We start from the raw sequence: 19,109 nt of genomic DNA, 5'->3' as shown, positions 1-19,109 counted from the left end.
CTTACCCTCACCGGCACAGGAGCAATCCAGAAATTACTACCTTTGAGGTCATGCTTTTTAGCTTCCGTCCTAGCTGCCTATTTTTGCTCTTCAGAACCTCACCCCTTTTCCTAGCTATGTCGTTTGTACTAAAATGTACCATGTACTCACTCTCCCCCTTAGGAATGCTGTGGACTCAATCAGAGACATTCTGACTCTGGCACCTGGGAGGCATTGTACCAACTGGGTGCCTTGTACACATTCACAGAATCCCTTGTTTGTTCCCCCAACTATTGAATCATTGAATTTTCTTTTTATAAATACTACCCCTTGGGCATAGTAAACCTATAAATAGGGAATGCATGTCTGCCTTCAGAAACAGTCCATGGTTATGCACTGGTTAGGTTATCCCCATCTCATGACCCATTCCACCATGCCACATTTGGACACAGAAGCTCAACTTACAGTGCCTCAGCTTTCCTAGATTTCAGCTCTAGAGTTACAACATAACTTGCAACTCAAGTGCCAAAGATTGTCATTCTGCACACAAGTCTACAAATGTCAATGAGCAATGACATCTTATAAGGTAAATATGTGAGTGAAATTTTTTAAAAACTCATATTTCATTCATTTTTTCCTTTCAAACTTTCATGGATCATTAATTATTCCTTCACCAGAGCTTCTACAATTCCCTTCTAAAGCTTTGGTAACAAACCAAAGAAACAACGTACTGGACCATCTGTATGATTTCTCCAGGGGAATCATGCTGCAGTGGGAGCTCACTGAACCACTGTGGAATTCACAGAAGCCGATGAGATCCAAGGCAAGCTAGCAAAGACCCAGTATCCGGCTTCCCAATTCTAATAAGTAACAAGGTATGAATTCCAACTTTATCACAATACGTACCAAACTTCCAAGAACATCTCCAAAAATACAGTAGTCACCTGGAAAAAGATTAAAGAAATGATTAATATGGAGCATTGTGCAGCCCAACAATTGCTTATCAGCACTCATGGGAACAGAGCTTTGATGGGAGCAGGTCTGTAAACGGAATCACAAAACAAACCAAATTTATAGTTGCTTTAAAATATTCTCCCTTTCATGCTAAAAAGGTGGGGCACAAACTCTGATTGCAAATCCTGGCAGGCAGTTCTGTTACAGAATGCTTCAGCACCAAGCTCAACTGCATTCAGAGCCAGCATTCACACAAATATACTGGACAATAGTTGAGGCATTATCTAACTTTGGGCGTCTGTGGACCACAGCTAATGAAACTAACTGTAGTACCCCCTATACTAGTTTTTAAACTAATATGGCACGAGAATGGGAACCCACACAGAAAAGAAGAGGGAAGTGATGCAGAGACCAAAGCTAGAGTTAGTGAAGAAAAAAGTAAGAGTAGAGTGCATAAAAGTAAAAAGCAAAAATCGCATAGGTCACTAGATTCTAAAAGGACAATGAGTATAAGGGCACTTTATCTAAATGTCCATAGTATTAGAAACAAGGTTAGTGAACTTGTGGCACAGATCAGTACCAAGGCATATGATTTAGTGGCCATTACAGAAACCTGGTTGTAAGTTGGAGATAACTGGGAATTAAATATCCAAGGGTATCAGGTAATATGGAAAGATAGGCAGGAAGGCAGAGGAGGTGGAGTGGCGCTCTTAATTAAGGATGAGATCAGGGCGATTGTGAGAGACGATATTAGATCAATGGAGCAGAATGTTGAGTCCATCTGGGTAGAGATTAAGAACAGCAAAGGGAAAAAAAAACTGGTGGGAGTTGTCTGTAGGCCACCTAATAAAAATATTGTAGTGGCAGAGGTGATTAACCAAGAAATAACTGAGGCTTGTAAGAACGGAACGGCAGTTGTCATGGGGGATTTTAACTTCCACATAGATTGGGTGAATCAGGTTGGTCAAGGAAGTCTTAAGGAGGACTTCACAGAATGCATCTGTGATGGCTTTCTTGAGCAGCATGTTAATGTACCTACAAGAGATGATATCTTAGATCTAGTCCTGTGCAATGAGACAGGTAAGATTAACGATCTTGTAGTCAGGGATCCTCTTGGAAAGAGTGACCATAGTATGATTGAATTTCGCATACAGATGGAGGATGAAATAGTTAGATCTAAAACTAGTGTATTCCATTGAGAGTAGGGGAGATTCAAACAAGAGGACATGATTTGAGAGTTAGGGGGCAAAAGTTTAAGGGTAACATGAGGGGGAATTTCTTTACTCAGAGAGTGTTAGCTGTCTGGAATGAGCTTCCAGTGGAAGTGGTAGAGGCAGGTTCGGTATTGTCATTTAAAGTAAAATTGGATAGGTATATGGACAGGAAGGGTATGGAGGGTTATGGGCTGAGTGCGGGCCAGTGGGACTAGGTGACTGTAAGCGTCAGCACGGACTAGAAGGGCCGAGATGGCCTGTTTCCGCGCTGTAATTGTTATATGGTTATTATGCTTGAACCAGGGAGACTACAACAGGATGAGGGAGGAGTTGGCTAATGTGGATTGGGAGCACAGGCTATTTGGCAGGACTGTTGAGGAACAGTGGAATATTTTCAAAGAGATTTTTCACAGTGTTCAACAAAAGTATATTCCAGTCACAAGTAAAGACAGCAAGTGTGGGGAGAGCCAGCCTTGGATAACTAAGGAAATAAAAGATAGTATCAAATTAAAAGCTCATGTGTACAAAGTCGCAAAGAGTAGTGGGAGACTGGAGGATTGGGAAAACTTTAAAAAGCATCAAAGAACAACTAAACAAGACATAAGGAAGGGAAGAGTATGAAAGTAAATTAGCACAAAATATAAAATCAGATAACAAGTTTTTATAAATATATAAAGCGGAAGAGTGGCTAAGGTCAACGTGGGTCCCTTGGAAAACGAGAAGGGGAAATTGATATTGGGTGATAAGGAAACGGCTCAGGCATTTAACGACTATTTTGTGTCGGTCTTCATGGTGGAGGACACGTCTAATACGCCAAAGAATGATGTTATGGACGAAATGGAAAGCGAGGACCTTGATAAAATCACTGTCACTAAAGAGATAGTAATGAGCAAACTAGAGGGCCTGAAGGTAGACAAGTCCCCTGGTCCTGATGGGATGTATCCCAGGGTGCTGAGGGAATTGGCAGAGGTTACAGTAGACGCATTGGTAATCATTTACCAAAATTCTCTAGACTCTGGGCAGATCCTGGCGGATTGGAAGACAGCAAATGTCACACCACTTTTTTAAAAAGGATGTCGGCAAAAGACGGGCAACTATAGGCCAGTTAGCTTAACATCTGTAGTCGGGAAAATGCTTGAAGCTGTCATTAAGGAAGAAATGGCAAAACATTTAGAAAGGAGTGGTTCCATTAGACAGATGCAGCATGGATTCAGAAAGGACAGGTCCTGTTTGACAAACTTACCGAAGTTCTTTGAGGTCATAATCAGTGCAGTGAATAGAAGGGAACAAGTGGCTATTGTATACTTGGATTTCCAGAAGGCATTCGATAAGGTGCCGCAGAGACTTATAAATAAGATACGGATGCATGGAGTCGGAGGAAGTGTATTGGGGTGGATAGTGGATTGGTTAACCAATAGAAAGCAGAGAATTGGTATAAATGGGTGTTTCTCCAGTTGGCAGTCAGTGGTGAGTACGGTGCTGCAGGAGTCAGTGCTGGGCCCACAGCTGTTTACTATTTACATTGATGATTTGGAAGAGGAGACTGAGTGTAGCGTAGCAAAATGTGCTTATGATACTAAACTGAGTGGGGAAAAAAACTTGTGCGGAGGATGTGGAGAGTCGGCAGAGGGATATAGATAGGCTAAATGAGTGGGCCAAGGTCTGGCAGATGGAATACAATGTTGGTAAATGCGGGATCATCCACTTTGGAAGGAATAATAGAAGAGCAGATTATTATTTAAATGGTGAAAGATTGCAGCATGCTGTTGTGCAGAGGGACTTGGGAGTGCTTGTTCATGAATTGCAAAAAGTTGGCTTGCAGGTACAACAGGTTATTAAGAAGGCAAATGAAATGTTGGCCTTCATTGCTAGAAGGATCGAATTCAGGAGCAGGGAGGTCATGCTGCAATTATACAGGGTACTGGTGAGACCGCACCTGGAGTAATGTGTGCGGTTCTGGTCTCCATACTTGAGGAAGGATGTACTGGCTTTGGAGGCAGTGCAGAGGAGGTTCACCAGGTTGATTCCAGAGATGAAGGGATTAACTTATGAGGAGAGATTGAGTCGCCTGGGACTATACTCTCAGGAATTCAAAAGAATGAGAGGGGATCGTATAGAAACATACAACATTTTGAAAGGGATAGATAAGGTAGAAGTAGGAAAGTTGTTTCTATTGGTAGGTGAGACTAGAACTAGGGGACATTACCTCAAGATTCCGGGGAGAAGATTTAGGATGGAGATGAGGACAAACTGTTTTTCCCAGAGTAGAATTCTCAGCCCAGGGAAGCAGCTGAGGTTTTTTCAATAAATATATTTAAAATACAGTTAGACAGGTTTTTACATAGTAAGGGAATTAAGGGTTATGGGGGAAAGGCAGGTAGATGGAGCTGAGTTTACGGACAGATCAGCCATGATCTTATTGAATGGCGGGGCAAGCTCAACGGGCCGGATGGCCTACTCCTGCTCTTATTTGTTTTGTTCTTATGTACTACTATGCAGGTGAAAAGCTGTACATTTAGTAGATTAGATCATGCTGTATACTCTCTATTCTTATCATCATCATATGGGGCTATGTGAGGTTCTGACTCCTGGCGTGCCTTATGACGTACGAGTCTCTCACTACGTAAGAGGGCTTTATCTTTGAGATTCTTCCTGGGTTTCTGTTGTTTCCCACTGGAAAGGCCATGGATGAGGTGGTGTTGTCTTTACTGAAACAGATTGACACTTTTTTCCCTGATCATGTCTACCCCAACATTTCATGTTAGTGTAAAGGTGGGCTGCAAAACCCTGTGTGACTGAAGTTTAAACCCAGCTTCAAAGGAAACTTTTCTTTCAATATAATCCTTGAGTTTGTGACCTGTCAGTATAAACCAAATGCAACCAAAATAAATAGAAGGGAAAGGCAGGAGGAGCATGTTGGCACAAATTCCAGTCAAACGCATCCCAGTAACACCTGATAACCTGCCTTGGCAAGGGAGTTAAAAATGAAAGTAACTCAAACTCCACAGAGGGGCGTGAATGGTTTCTATTTCTATGTTTATTATCTGTGTTTATTAAAATCCAAAATAATCACACTGTTTGCTCTCAACGTATCAAATATTGCCCACGTTTACTTCTTATGAAAACTGTAATTGTCATTTGCTTCAACAAGACTAGTTACAAAGCATATGAAGATACTTATATCTTCAGCAACTTTTAGCAACACATGAGAAATGCTTTGTAACTGCTCTCCCCTAAGGCAATTCTAAATCAGTAACATTTCACTGACCCAATTTAAACTCATAATTTGAAAACTAAATGTAATGAGCTCTTTGGGCTTGTGCAGGGAGCTGGAGAGTGATGGGCTCCAAGGTTTTTAGAGCACCTGAGTCGGTTAATTGTTTATAGAGCTCCTGGTGTTTTTTCTCGAGCGATTTGCTCTTTGTAATGTGGTCTCCTGATGCTTTCTGTTTAAATTTGTCAAATTTAATTTGATGGGCTGGGGATTCCATGTTACTTGTATTATTTAACTGGACACCCAATTAGAGTTAATCACAAGGTCCGAGTTTGGAGAATGTCACATCTCGCAGTGTTGCTCAGCTGAGATTCCAGTGTTCTGTTGGAAATCTTGTGGATGAACACTGGTCATCATCTCTAAATCGGAGTCTGTCTTTCCTCTGCATTTAGGTTTCAATACTGTCAGCGCACATCATGACAGAAGGACCCCACCAGGTAATGGACTCAGTGAAGGTTAAACAGTGGCGTAATGATATCGATCAGCTTTAGGTGCGAATGTCATCTCTTCTTAAGTACACCTTCCGATCTAATGTTCTGAAATTTTCTTGCAAACGTTCTGAGTTTCACAAATCCATGTTTCGAATCCACATCCATGTTGTGAACTTTTCTAGTCTACCTCCAAGGCTTTCTTCAGGTCATCAACCTTTTCTCAGTCTTTCTCATTTCCGCCACATCTGTTGCCATGCTGAGGCTTTTCCTTTCCAGAATATCAGAGAAATCCACTTTCTTTAAAGGATGGGGCTTCCCTTCCTCCACCATTGATGCTGGCCTCACCCATATCTCCTCCATTTCCTGGACATCTATGCTCAGCCCATCTTCCCTTCACCTTAACAGGGACAGAATTCGCTTGTCCTCACCTACTACCCCATGAGCCTCCACATGCTCATTCTCTGCAACTTCTACTATCTTAACAAGATCCTACCACCAAACACATCTTTACATCCCTCCCCACTCTCTGCTTTCCACAGGGAGTGTTCCCTCTGTGATTCTCATGCCCGTTCGTCCCTTCCCACTTAAATCACCCTCCTGGCACATACCCCCACAAGCAACAGATATACTAGATCTGGCCATTCACCTTCTCCCTTACCTCCATTCAGGGCTCCAAGCAGTTTTTCCAGATGAAGCAGCACTTCACCTGCAAATCTGCTGGGCTGGTCTATTGTATCTGGTGCTCCTGATGAGGCCTTCTCTACATCGGTACCTGTACATTGAGAGACTGCACGTGTCAGCCCATAGCCACCTTTTTAACACATTCGGGGTAGAGGCGCAATACCTCATATTCCATCTAGGCAGCCTCCTTCTGATAATTTTTCCCCCTCCCTTTTCCTTCTTCCTGTATTCCCCACTCAGGCCTCTTACCTCTTCTCCTCACCTGCTTATCACCTTCCCTTTCTCCCATGGTCCACTCTCCTCTCCTATCAGATTTCTTTGTCTCCAGCCCTTTACCTTTACCACCCACCTGCCTTCACTTAGCACCTTCTTGCTATACTCCTTCCCCACCCCCCAACTTTTTTATTCTGACGTCTTTCCCCCTTTTCAATCCTGCAGAAGTTTGTTGGCTTAAAATTCCGACTGTTCATTCATTTCCATATATGCTGCCTGACCTGTTGAGTTCCTCCAGCTTTTTGTGTGTGTCGTCAATATCATTCCCACTGTACAAATTGTCTGCATGTATTGAATTCTTTGTGGGTAAGCTGAATGAAGCACATTGCCAGAATTAAACTTTATCAGATTGGCATTGTTCATCGCTAAACTATGTGCACTATTTACTTTACATTCCACTTCCTTCAGACTTTATGTTCAGGGTTCAAAATTACTAAGTACATATTACTATTCTCCTGCCTTCTCCACAGAACATCTGATGCTCTTATTAATCAAGAACCTATCAACCGTTGCTTTAAATATATCCAAAGGTGTGGCCTCCACAGCCATCTGTGGTGATAAATTCCACAGATTCACCACCTTAACAAAAGAAACTCCTCTTCATCTCTGTTCTAAAGAGACGCCCTTCTATTCTGAGGCTGTGCCCTCTGGTCTTGTACTCTCCTCTCACTATTAGAAACATTCTCTGCACATCCATTTTACCTAGGTTTATCAATATTCAGTACATTTCAATGAGCTCCCCCTTCATTCTTCTAAACTCCAGCAAATACCAGCCTGGAAATATCAAACAGTCCTTATACATTAACCACTTAATTGTCAGGTCTTACCTTGGTCTGTCCTCCCAAAGTGAAAAACCTCACTTGTCTGCATTAAATTCCATCTAGCATTTTTAGCCCATTTTCCCACACGGTCCAGATCATGATGCAAGGTTTGATTATCTTCCTCACTGTCCATTATATTCCCAATCTTGCCATTATCTCCAGTTTGCTGATCTACATTATAACCTAAATGATTAATACATGACAAATAACAAACGACCCAGCAGTGATCCCTGTGGCACACCATCAGTCACAGAGGCAACTATCTACTACCACTCTCTGCCTTCTCCCTCCAAGCCGAAGTTGAATTCAATTGACTACTTCATCCTGAACGCCAAGTCACCTAACCTTCTAAACCACGCAGGACTTTATCAAAGCCCTTGTTGAAGTTCATGTAGACAATGGACACCATCTTTTCTTCATCAAACTTCTTGGTAACCTTCTCATAAAACTCTATAAGACTGGCTAGCTCAATGTACTCTACACAAAATCAGGTTGGCTATACCTAATCATGCCCTGTCTATCCAAATACTTGTGTGTTCTTTTCCTTAGAATACCTTCCAATAATTTACCCATGACCAATGTCAGACTCACCAGCCTAAAATTACCTGGCTTATTCTTAGAGCCATTCTTAAACAACAGAACATAAGCTATCTTCCACAAACAAGAGAAAATCTGCAGATGCTGGAAATCTAAGCAACACACACAATATGCTGCAGGAACTCAGCAGGCCAGGCAGCATCTATGGAAAACAGTACTGTCGATATTTCGGGCCGAAACCTTTCGCCAGGACTGGAGAAAAAAAGCTGAGGAGTAGATTCGAAAGGTAGGGGGAGGGGAGAGAGAAACGCCAGGCGATAGGTGAAACTTGGAGGGGGAGGGATAAAGCAAAGAGCTAGGAGGTTGACTGGTGATGCAAAATGCTGGAGGAACTATCCTCCAGTCCTCTGGCACCTCACCTGTAGCAAGGACATTTAAATATCTTTGCCAGAAGCCTCCTGCAAGGTCTGAGGGGACAACTTGTCAGGCCCTGCGGATTTATCCATCCTAAACACCCTCAGGACAGCAAGCAGATCATGACCTTGGTACTCTTTTGCCTCAGCTCCTGAGACTCTGTGCCTGTCTCCCAAGTAAGTACTGATGCAAGAAATTCATTTAAGATCCCCATCCTTCCCCTTCTCTGGAACTTAAAGCACCCTGTTTTTCTGCCCCACTTTTCCCATTCCAATAATGCAGCATCGATCAGAAACATTATGTCTGTTTCTCTCTCTCCACCATTTATGTTGAGTATCTCCAGCATTTTGTGTTTTTATGTCTGATTTCCAGTACCTCCTGCAGTTTCTTGCTTTTCCATTAGGTTTTATTAATCCAATTTGCTCTGAAAATGCTTTGTATAAAAGGCCAAAATAATTCTCATTCACTGAGAGCAAGAGCTTCAAACAGAACCTCACGCATGTGTGGAATAGAACAAGTGGAAGAGGTAGATGTGGGTTCATCTGTTACATTTAAGAGGAGCTCAGATAGGTATATCAACGGAATACGTATAAAGGGCTATGGTCCAGGCAGAAAACCAGGCTGGCATGGAGTAGATGGGCAGGAAGGCCTGATTCTGTGCTGTAATGGTCTATGACTCTATACCCTTATTGCTCTGACCACAAAGTCTGTGTTTCTATCGAGCTTCAGCACCACTGCAGGTGCTGCTGCTCGTTATATAATTCGCCAGTCTCTGTTGCCTTAAGTAGTTCAGCCACACTCTACACTCAAGGAGAGGAGACCATCTATTTTTCCTTCAGTCCTGCAGAGCAGATGCAGGGGTTTTCTTACATTGCAGGAATATACAAACTGCCCTTCTGCCTTAGCAAATACCTACCGACAAGCGCCCGATTATAGCCCTGGAGGATCTCCCACACAAAGAACATAGCTTCACTGGCCTCTGTTCTTCACTAGCCTGTTTATTTTGATCTAACTTCCCAGGAAAACACTCCCACATCTTTTGCTGTCAACAACCACTGTGTAAAGGGATGAAGGTTATTTATATTTGGTACATCTTTTTAAATTGGTACCTCCAGAGTTAGATGATGACAGCCATGAAAATTTGCAAAACATTCATAGGAAACTACGTTCAGTTTGCACACAGAGCAACTCGGGAAACCCCTACAATGCTGATCTGTAAACCTTGCACGCTCACCTTTTATAGCCAACAGTATAAGAGTGGATACCAAAAGATTTTTGATATGTATAAAAATGTAGAGGTGAGGCGAGAATGGCATTGGACCACTGCAAAAACTATGTTGGAGAGGTAATAATGGGGGACAGAAAATGGCTGATGAACTTTATTTTGAGCTAGTGTTCACTGTGGAAACACTAGCAGTAGCCAGAGGTTTAAGAGTGTCAACGGGCAGAAATGAGTGCAGCTGCTATTACCAAGGAGAAGATGCTTGGGAAACTAAAAAGTCAGAAGGGAGATAAGTCACCTGGACCAGATGGATTACACCCCAGGGTTCTGACAGAGGTAGCTGAAGAGACTGTGGAAGCATTAGTGATGATCTTTGAAGAATCACTAAGTTCTGGAGGACTGGAAAATTGTAAATGTCACTCCACTCTTTAAGAAGGGAGAGAGGCAGAAGGAAGGAAATTATAGGCCAGTTAGCCCAACTTCCTTGGTTGGGGAGATGTTGGAGTCCATTATTAAGGGTCAGGTTTCAGGGTTCTTGGAGGCACATGATAAAGTAGGCCAAAGTCAGCATTGTTTCTGTAAGAGGAAATCTTACCTGACAAATCTGTTGGAATTCTTTGAGGAAATAACAAGCAAGATAGACAAAGAAAAGTTAGTAGATGTTGTTTACTTGGATTTTCAGAAGGCCTTTGACAAGGTGTTACCCATGAGGCTACTAAACAAAATACGAGCCCATGGTATTACAGGAAAGACACTAGCACGGATAGAAGATTGGCTGACTGGCAGGAGAGAGTGAGTTGGAATAAAGGGGGCCTTCATTTGTTGGTTGCCAGTGACTCATGATGTTCCACATGGGTTGGTGTTGAGACCGTTCTTTTTCACATTATATGCCAATGATTTGGATAACGTAATTGATGGCTTTGTAATGAAGTTTGCAGACTATACAAAGGTAGACGGAAGTGCAGGTAGTGTTGAGGAAGCAGGGAATCTGCAGGAGTACTTGGACAAATTGGGGGAATAGGGAAAGAAGAGACAGATGGAATATAGTGTAGGGAAGTATATGGTCATGCACTTTGTTAGAAGGAATAAAGGTGCAGAAATAGGGAGAAAATTCAAATATCTGAGATGTAAAGGGACTTGGGAATCCTAGAGGTTAACTTGCAGACTGAGTCGGTGGTAAGAAAGGCAAATGCAGCGTGAGCATTCACCTTGAGGACTAGAATGCAAAAGCAAGGACATGATGTGGAGGTCTTATAAGGCATTGGTCAGACCAAACTTGAGCATTGCGAGCAGTTTTGGGCCCCTTATCTCAGAAAGGGTATGCTGGCATTGGAGAGGATCCAGAGGAGGTTCATGAGAATGATTCTGAGAAAGAAAGGAGCAATTGATGATCCTGGGTCTGTACTTGCTGGAATTTAGAAGAATGAGGGCTAATCTGACTGAAACCTTTCAAATAGATAGAGTGGATGTGGAAAGGATGTTTTCTATAGTGGGCGAGTCTAGGACCGGAAGGCACAGCCTCAGAGTAGGGGAACATCCATTTAGGACAGAGCTGAGGAGGAATTTATTTAGCAGAGAGTAGTGGAATTCTTTCCTATGGACAGTTGTGGAGGCTGGTCATGGAGTATAATTGAAGCAGAGGCTGATAGGTTGTTGATTAGTCAGGGTATCAAATGTTAAAGGGTGAAGGCAGGAAAATGGAGTTGAGAGGGGTGATAAATCAGCCATGATCGCAACCTAGACTCAATGGGCCAAGTGGCCTAATTCTACCCCGATGTCTTGTGACCTATTGCCATGTTCATAAAAACTGCAAGCATGACCCACAAATGGCACAAAGCTATTTCTAAGCCACACTCTTGCCCTGATTTCTTTGGTGGTTTGTATCTCAATTTTTTTCCTACCCTAGGATTTTGTGACAAACTGCAATCTTGTGAAATTAACCAACTAACCAAGAAATCAACCTAGAATTGGCTTACCCTCTAACCTACACAACCATGCAGTTAAACAGAAGGCTGGAAGATTACATGAATTAAGTATGGAGATAATCTCTGGAAATGTATCCTTGTGACTGATAAGTATTTATTACAAAGCCTAAATTATATGGTGAATTGCAGTTCAATCATCAATTAGTGCAAATACCATAGAATCTGAAGGAAAATGGAAGAGTTGGTTAAGTTGCAGGAGCAGCAGCTGGTATCTTAGATTAGCAATCAGAAGACAATTTCAAATCCTACTATAGTAACTGAGCCTCAAGTTAAATCTGATATTCTATAGTGTTACGCCTGTAGCCCCCTCCTTTTTGAGAATCGCAAGATCGCTATTAATTCAGGTCAGGAGACCCAGGAAATGAGAGAGAGAGACGTTTGGAATGTTTAGCCCAGCGGCGATACAAAGCTACAGGAAACGGCCATTGTCTCTTGGAGACGGAATTGTGTATTAAAATACTGTGCTTCGTGGAAGCCCTCAGGCAACATGGGCTGGTTGGGGGATGGCATCATTCCACCCTGATTGACATCTGAGACCCCGTGAGTGGGGATAAAAGAGGGTCTGTGGGAACAGCCCCACACACGCACCAGGAGAAACGCTAGGAGTTCCGTGACAGTGTTTAATAGTGACAGCCGGTGGAGGGCTCACGTGTGTCCTTTCCCGTTGCCCCGGGATTGAGGCCCTACCACGGAAGGCGGCTTAGCTAAGGAAGAGATCACCACCGACGCCATTTCGAAGGATCGACAGCATAAAACGGAAAACCGGGCAAGTTCTAAAAACCTCGTCTCTCTCTCCAACCAAAAGCTGCAGCTTGAATGAACTTGAGTGACTTTTATATTTCCATCGGACAATACATTATCCCCTAGACAACGATAGAGCTATTTCTTATTGATTATTATTATACCCGCGCTTTTAGATTTAGTATTGACGACGTATATTATCTGTATGGTTGCATTGATATTATTTTTGTGCATCTTTATCAATAAATACTGTTAAAAATAGTACCATCAGACTTCAACGGACCTCTCTATCTTTGCTGGTAAGTGACCCAGTTACAGGGTACGTAACAGTTGGGGTTCTCGTCTCGGGATTTGACACCAAATTGGGAGGCCAGTGAATCGGGCTTGTAAGTCCAAACTTGGATCTGGTTACGTGGGTAGCCAGACAGGAAACCAGCAAAGATGGACGTGGATGAATTCATGGAAAACCCGACTCTAGAGGCGCTAGAGGCGGCCACCAAATCAGACGATAAATATGGCGAAGGGGTTAAACCTCGCAGAGGTGAGGTTGTCAATGAAAAAGTGGGAGGTGCGTAGGGCCATAACTCAGTATTATATTGAGAAGAATGTGTTTGCAGCTGAGGTATTGGAAAATATCCCTGAAAAGGCACCAGCTAGTGGGACAGCTCAGTTAGAGTTGGAGAAATTAAGGTTGGAACATGAAATTAAATTAAAGCAGCTGGAAGCAGCTGAAAAAGAGAGAGCAAGAGCCGAGAAGCAACGGGAGCATGAGCTCCAGCTAAAGGAGTTAGAGCAGGACAGGGCTGAGAAAGAAAGGGAGCATGTGCTCCAGCTAGAGGAGTCAGAGCAGGACAGAGCTGAGAAAGAAAGGGAGCATGTGCTCCAGCTAGAGGAGTCAGAGCAGGACAGAGCTGAGAAAGAAAGGGAGCATGTGCTCCAGCTAGAGGAGTCAGAGCAGGACAGAGCTGAGAAAGAAAGGGAGCATGTGCTCCAGCTAAAGGAGTTAGAGCAGGACAGGGCTGAAAAGCAACGGGAGCATGTGCTCCAGCTAAAGGAGTCAGAGCAGGACAGAGCTGAGAAAGAAAGGGAGCATGTGCTCCAGCTAGAGGAGTCAGAGCAGGACAGAGCTGAGAAAGAAAGGGAGCATGTGCTCCAGCTAAAGGAGTTAGAGATGAAAAGAGAGCAGGACCGAGCTGAGAAGCAAAGAGAGCATGAAATTCAGTTAAAACAGCTGGAAGCAGCTGAAAAAGAAAAGGAAAGAGCCGAGAAGGAGAGGGAGGCGGAGAAACAGAGGAAACATGACTTGGAGATGGAGAAGTTAAGGCAAGAGCAAAGAGATCAAGGGTCAGACGGAGAGGAGTGGTTTAATGTTAGTCGGGAGTTGAGGTTAGTACCTCCGTTCGAGGTGACGGATGTTGATAGTTATTTCTTGCTTTTTGAGAAGGTGGCAGTGAATCAGAAATGGCCCAGAGATCAGTGGGTGGCATTGTTACAAAGTGTGTTAAAAGGGAAGGCCCAACGAGCATATACGGCATTGTCCATGGAGGAGGAAGAGGCGGAGAGTTATGACAAAGTAAAAGCGGCCATTCTCCGGAGTTATGAATTGGTACCTGAAGCGTATAGACAAAAGTTCAGAAATTTAAAGAAAGGGTGGAATCAGACGTATACCGAGTTTGCCTATGAGAAGGGTGTGCTCTTGGACCGTTGGTGCACAGCAGAGATAGTGGAAGAGGATTTTTGGCGTCTCAGGGAGTTAATTCTGATTGAGGAATTTAAAGGTTGTGTTTCGGAGGATATCCGGATGTATTTGAATAAGAAGCCGAATAAGTCCATCTCAGAATTTGCTAGGTTCGCAGATGAATATGCCCTAACCCACAAGACAAAGTTTTCCTCGAATAAAAGTTCCCAGAGAGACCGTGGGAATGGTAGAGAAAGCCTGCCGGCTGAGGCAGAGGTCCCGCCGGGAGCTAGTGGTAAGGCTGGGGAGGAGAGGCAAGATGGCCAGAGATTTCCGGGCTTGACCTGTTTTAATTGTGGAAAGGGGGGACATATTGCATCTAGGTGCTTTGCTCTGAGGAAGGAGACAGGAAAAGGGAAAGCAGCAGTCCCTATCGGATGTGCCGTGGTAATCAGTAAATCGACAAGAAATCCCCGGGTAGACAGAGTACGAGAAGGGTCTGAGACTTGTATGTCAAACGGAACCGTGTCTGTGAGGGAGGGAGGTACACCAGTTCCAGTATGGATCTGGAGAGACACGGGCGCTGAACTGTCATTGATTAGCAGTAAGGTACTAGATTTTGGTCGCAAGACGGGAATGGTAGCTGTGAAAGGAATAGGAAAAGGGATGGAAATGGTGCCCTTGCATAAGATCATTATGAATTGCGAGCTAGTCTCTGGACCAGTTGAAATGGGGGTGCGATCAGAATTCCCGAGAACTGATGCGGACGTCCTTCTTGGTAACGATTTAGCCGGTGGTAAGGTTTGGTCAGCAATGACGCTGATGAGCCGGCCGGTGAGCGTTGCGGTCCCGCCCCTAGATTCCAAGATCTATCCTGCATGCGCGGTCACTCGCAGCATGTCGAGAAAGGCAGCTGAGAATGAGAGCAGTTTAAATCAGGCCAGTATCGATTTGGCCGAGACGTTTTTACTGACCCTGTACCAGGAGGGTGGGAAAACGGAGAATAGGAAAGTGAAAGAGAGTAAGGGAGAGGGGGTAGACCTACCCTTAGCGAGGAGGAAAGTTCTAGAGGCATGAAATAAAGATGAGAAACAGATAGAGCTGTTAAAAGGTCCAGAGTTGGACATGGATGATCTGTCTGGTTTGGCAGAACTGTTTGAAGAAGTTGAAAATTCTAAAGGTGTTCCCGATAATGAAATGAGGGCAGTCCTAGATGAAAAGGATGCCATTACCTTGAAGAAGTCTGCTGGGTTGGCAGATGAGGTTGTTTCAGCCCGCGGGGTTGAGTTTACCCCGGAAGGGAGTTGCCCAGAGAGTAGCTGGGAGAATCAGGGGAATTTAGAATTTGGACCAGGTACGGGTATTGAAAGCCTGGAAGAGGCAAATGTTCCGTTTGAGTGTGTCCAAGATGTGGATGCACATGGTACTGAACCTAGTAATGGAGCTCAGAAAAAGTCTGAGGTATTTGATTCAGTTAAAAAGGAATGCAGTCCTTGTGGGTCACATAGACTTGGTTCAGTGAAGAAAGGGTTAACCTTGGTAATAGTGGGAAGTGAGAGTTCCCAGGTGTTTGTGCTCGAAGGTGTGTTAAAAGTTGGTGGGGAGATGAATATTATTATTGAAGGAAAAGGGAAACATGTAGTTCCCAAATTGAATGAAGAAAATTTAAAGGCTGGACTGATATCAAAGGCAGCCACCAGGCTACAGAGACAATGGCGTGGTACCCCAAAGCCTGGGAATCAATTACAGGTTGAGTTGGAAGGTAACGGGGCCCCACACGCTATTGTTATTCCACAGTGAGGGGGGTGAAAAGGCAGAATTTGAAATGCTGTTTGAACAAAGAGTTTGAACTGAAAACTAATAGCCTGAAGGATCCTGAAGAGAAAACTAGCAACTTGCGTAAAATTAAAGAATTGGGTGGAAATTCGGAAGATGGTCTAAGTTTGGGACACATTGTTGATAAAATAACTCCTATGGAAGGAGCGGATGAAAACCTATTTCGTCAGGGGGCGCAAGCTCCCCACGTGGGAATTAACCGGAAAAGAGGCGAGGGTTAATGGGGACGCAATTTTAAATAGGAGAAACCGGTTTTAACGGATTTCGACAAAGCGTGTGAATAATAAAGACAACCCCCATGGAAGCCTGCCTGTTAAGTTTGAAAGTAACATAAAGATTAGTATTTGCATGAACTTTTGTAGTATACACGTAAGCTAAGATCACAACTCTTTAGTTCTGTTTGCTAAAGAAAAATAAGAACTAAAATATAGGTGGTTATTAAATTGGAGTCTGATGCTACAAGACTTTAGTAAGGTACAAGATGTTAAGATATTAAAGGAAGTGACAATGTAATCGGTAACTACCTAGATGTTGAATTGAATGTATAACTGTATTACTCTGTAGTGAAAAAAAAACTTTTGTATTGTGTTAGATTCTAAAATCCTGTAAGACTCTATTACTTCGTTTTTTTCCGATGGTAAAAAACACGTTGAAGAAAGGGAGTGTTACGCCTGTAGACCCCTCCTTTTTGAGAATCGCAAGATCGCTATTAATTCAGGTCAGGAGACCCAGGAAATGAGAGAGAGACGTTTGGAATGTTTAGCCCTGCGGCGATACAAAGCTACGGAAAACAGCCATTGTCTCTTGGAGACGGAATTGTGTATTAAAATACTGTGCTTCATGGAAGCCCTCAGGCAAAGTGGGCTGGTTGGGGGATGGCATCATTCCACCCTGATTGACATCTGAGACCCCGTGAGTGGGGATAAAAGAGGGTCTGTGGGAACAGCCCCACACACGCACCAGGAGAAACGCTAGGAGTTCCGTGACAGCGTTTAATAGCAATAGCCGGTGGAGGGCCCACGTGCGTCTTTTCCCGTTGCCCGGGATTGAGGCCCTACCACGGAAGGCGGCTTAGCTAAGGAAGAGATCACCACCGACGCCATTTCGAAGGATCGACAGCATAAAACGGAAAACCGGGCAAGTTCTAAAAACCTCGTCTCTCTCTTCAACCAAAAGCTGCAGCTTGAATGAACTTGAGTGACTTTTATATTTCCATCGGACAATACATTATCCCCTAGACAACGATAGAGCTATTTCTTATTGATTATTATTATACCCACGCTTTTAGATTTAGTATTGACGACATATATTATCTGTATGGTTGCATTGATATTATTTTTGTGCATCTTTATCAATAAATACTGTTAAAAATAGTACCATCAGACTTCAACGGACCTCTCTATCTTTGCTGGTAATTGACCCAGTTACGGGGTACGTAACAATAGAAAGACAGTCCCAGTTACACAAACTACAAAACAAATCCAACTGGTTCACAAACTTGCTTCAGGGAGGAAACTTGTCATCCTTAACCAGTCTGGCCTGTATGCACATCCAGACCATGAGTGTGGTTGAACTGTAATTGCTACCTCCAGGGCCTATGAAGGATGGATGTTAAAATGTCAGTCATGTCCATATCTCTTAAGTAATATCCCTTCTGGCTTCTTTTGCCCCCAACAGATTCACCCTTCATGTCTTGCTGTAACTTGCTATTCGACAAACTCCAAGATAGGACACTCAGCTATCGCTTTTGCTGGTAACATTTTCACCAGAGGCAAAGCAATTTTAATCTAGATGGCAAACTTTCTTTCCTCTTGACTGTGCAGATTTGTTCTGAGGAGTACTCTGCTTCATAAAGGTGTTATGAAGGATGAACAGCTCTGATGGGCAGAAGGGTACAGAGTTGCCCATGTTCCCCCCCCCCCCCACCCCCCGGGAGAATCACAAACCATTATTGTTGCTATGCTGCTCATGAGAGAGAGGGATGGAAAAGAAAACATGCAAGAACATCTGCTACAGATAAGAGAGAAATACGGGAGGGGAGAGGGACTTGTTGATTCACCGTATTATGGCTTCTGAGAGGGTTGTTTATCTTATACCATTCTGTTCATTAAAATTCCTCAGTGGACAGCTAGAGTGGGCTAGTTTGATGGACACAGCCATTCAAAATTGATTGACAACTGAGACCCCGTGAGTAGGGATAAAAGTGAGGTCTGGGGAGACACCTCTCAGACACACCAGGAGGCACACCATTGAGCACTGATTGAACCCACGGGAAGGTGTGGGGCATCGGAGACCGAACGAAGGATCGGTCAGTTAAACTCACAGTGTTACAGCAGGGCCGGTGGGGACTTGTGTGTGTGTCCACTCATGCCAGAGTGACGAGTCCACCACAGAAGAACGGTCCAGCTGAAGGACAGAGGGGTCATACCTGAATGGCCACAACGAAACAACGGATTAAGAACGCAAAGGAAGGTTTGCCTGACTGTAGCTGTTACATCTCACTCGCTCTCTCTCTCTCTCTCCAACGAATACAACACAACAACCATATCTACCTCAGCACACATGAACTGAACTTTATATTTTATGACAAATCATTTACCCCTAGACATCGATAGAGCTTGATTATTATTACTTATTATTATTCCTACACTTTTGGGTTTATTATTGCTAACGTGTATTATCTATATATTTGCATTATTGGTATTGATTTGCTTATTTTATTAATAAACACTTTTGAATATAGTACCACCAGACTCCAACGGATTCTTCTTTCTCTGCTGGTTAGACACCCAGTTACGGGGTATGTAACAAAGGAAGCTGATTGGGTTGCAATAGCGATGACATTTATTGGTGTCTTTCAGTGTAACAATGCAGTGGAAGTGCTATCTAATTATTGACTGGGTGACATGGAGATATTAGAACAGTGCTAAATAACCCACTAACAATGCACCACAAAAGTCTGATGTGTACTTTAACAGAATTTGTTGGAAATGTTGCAGGATCAAAATTACTTGCTTTTTAAAAATTTACCAAGATTATCCAGTTCAGAGAAATTGCATTATTGTTCCC

The 19,109-nt window shown here is 43.4% G+C and overlaps 1 protein-coding gene across 5 annotated transcripts in view; it reads right to left on the bottom strand.

The window, feature by feature from the left end:
- Nucleotides 1-19,109, bottom strand: part of LOC140737090 (cytosolic phospholipase A2-like) — a 240,955-nt gene that overhangs the window by 73,000 nt on the left and 148,846 nt on the right. For all 5 annotated transcript variants that reach the window (XM_073063260.1, XM_073063261.1, XM_073063259.1 and 2 more), the window contains one exon: nt 886-923. In XM_073063260.1, coding sequence (XP_072919361.1) covers nt 886-923 — 38 coding nt within the window. The remainder of the gene's footprint in view (nt 1-885; nt 924-19,109) is intronic.

The sequence above is a fragment of the Hemitrygon akajei genome, chromosome 12 (assembly GCF_048418815.1).
Source record: "Hemitrygon akajei chromosome 12, sHemAka1.3, whole genome shotgun sequence".
Classification (NCBI taxonomy): domain Eukaryota; kingdom Metazoa; phylum Chordata; class Chondrichthyes; order Myliobatiformes; family Dasyatidae; genus Hemitrygon; species Hemitrygon akajei.
The sequence above is the reverse complement of the archived record's forward strand: the minus strand, read 5'-3'. Positions and strand labels throughout refer to the sequence as shown.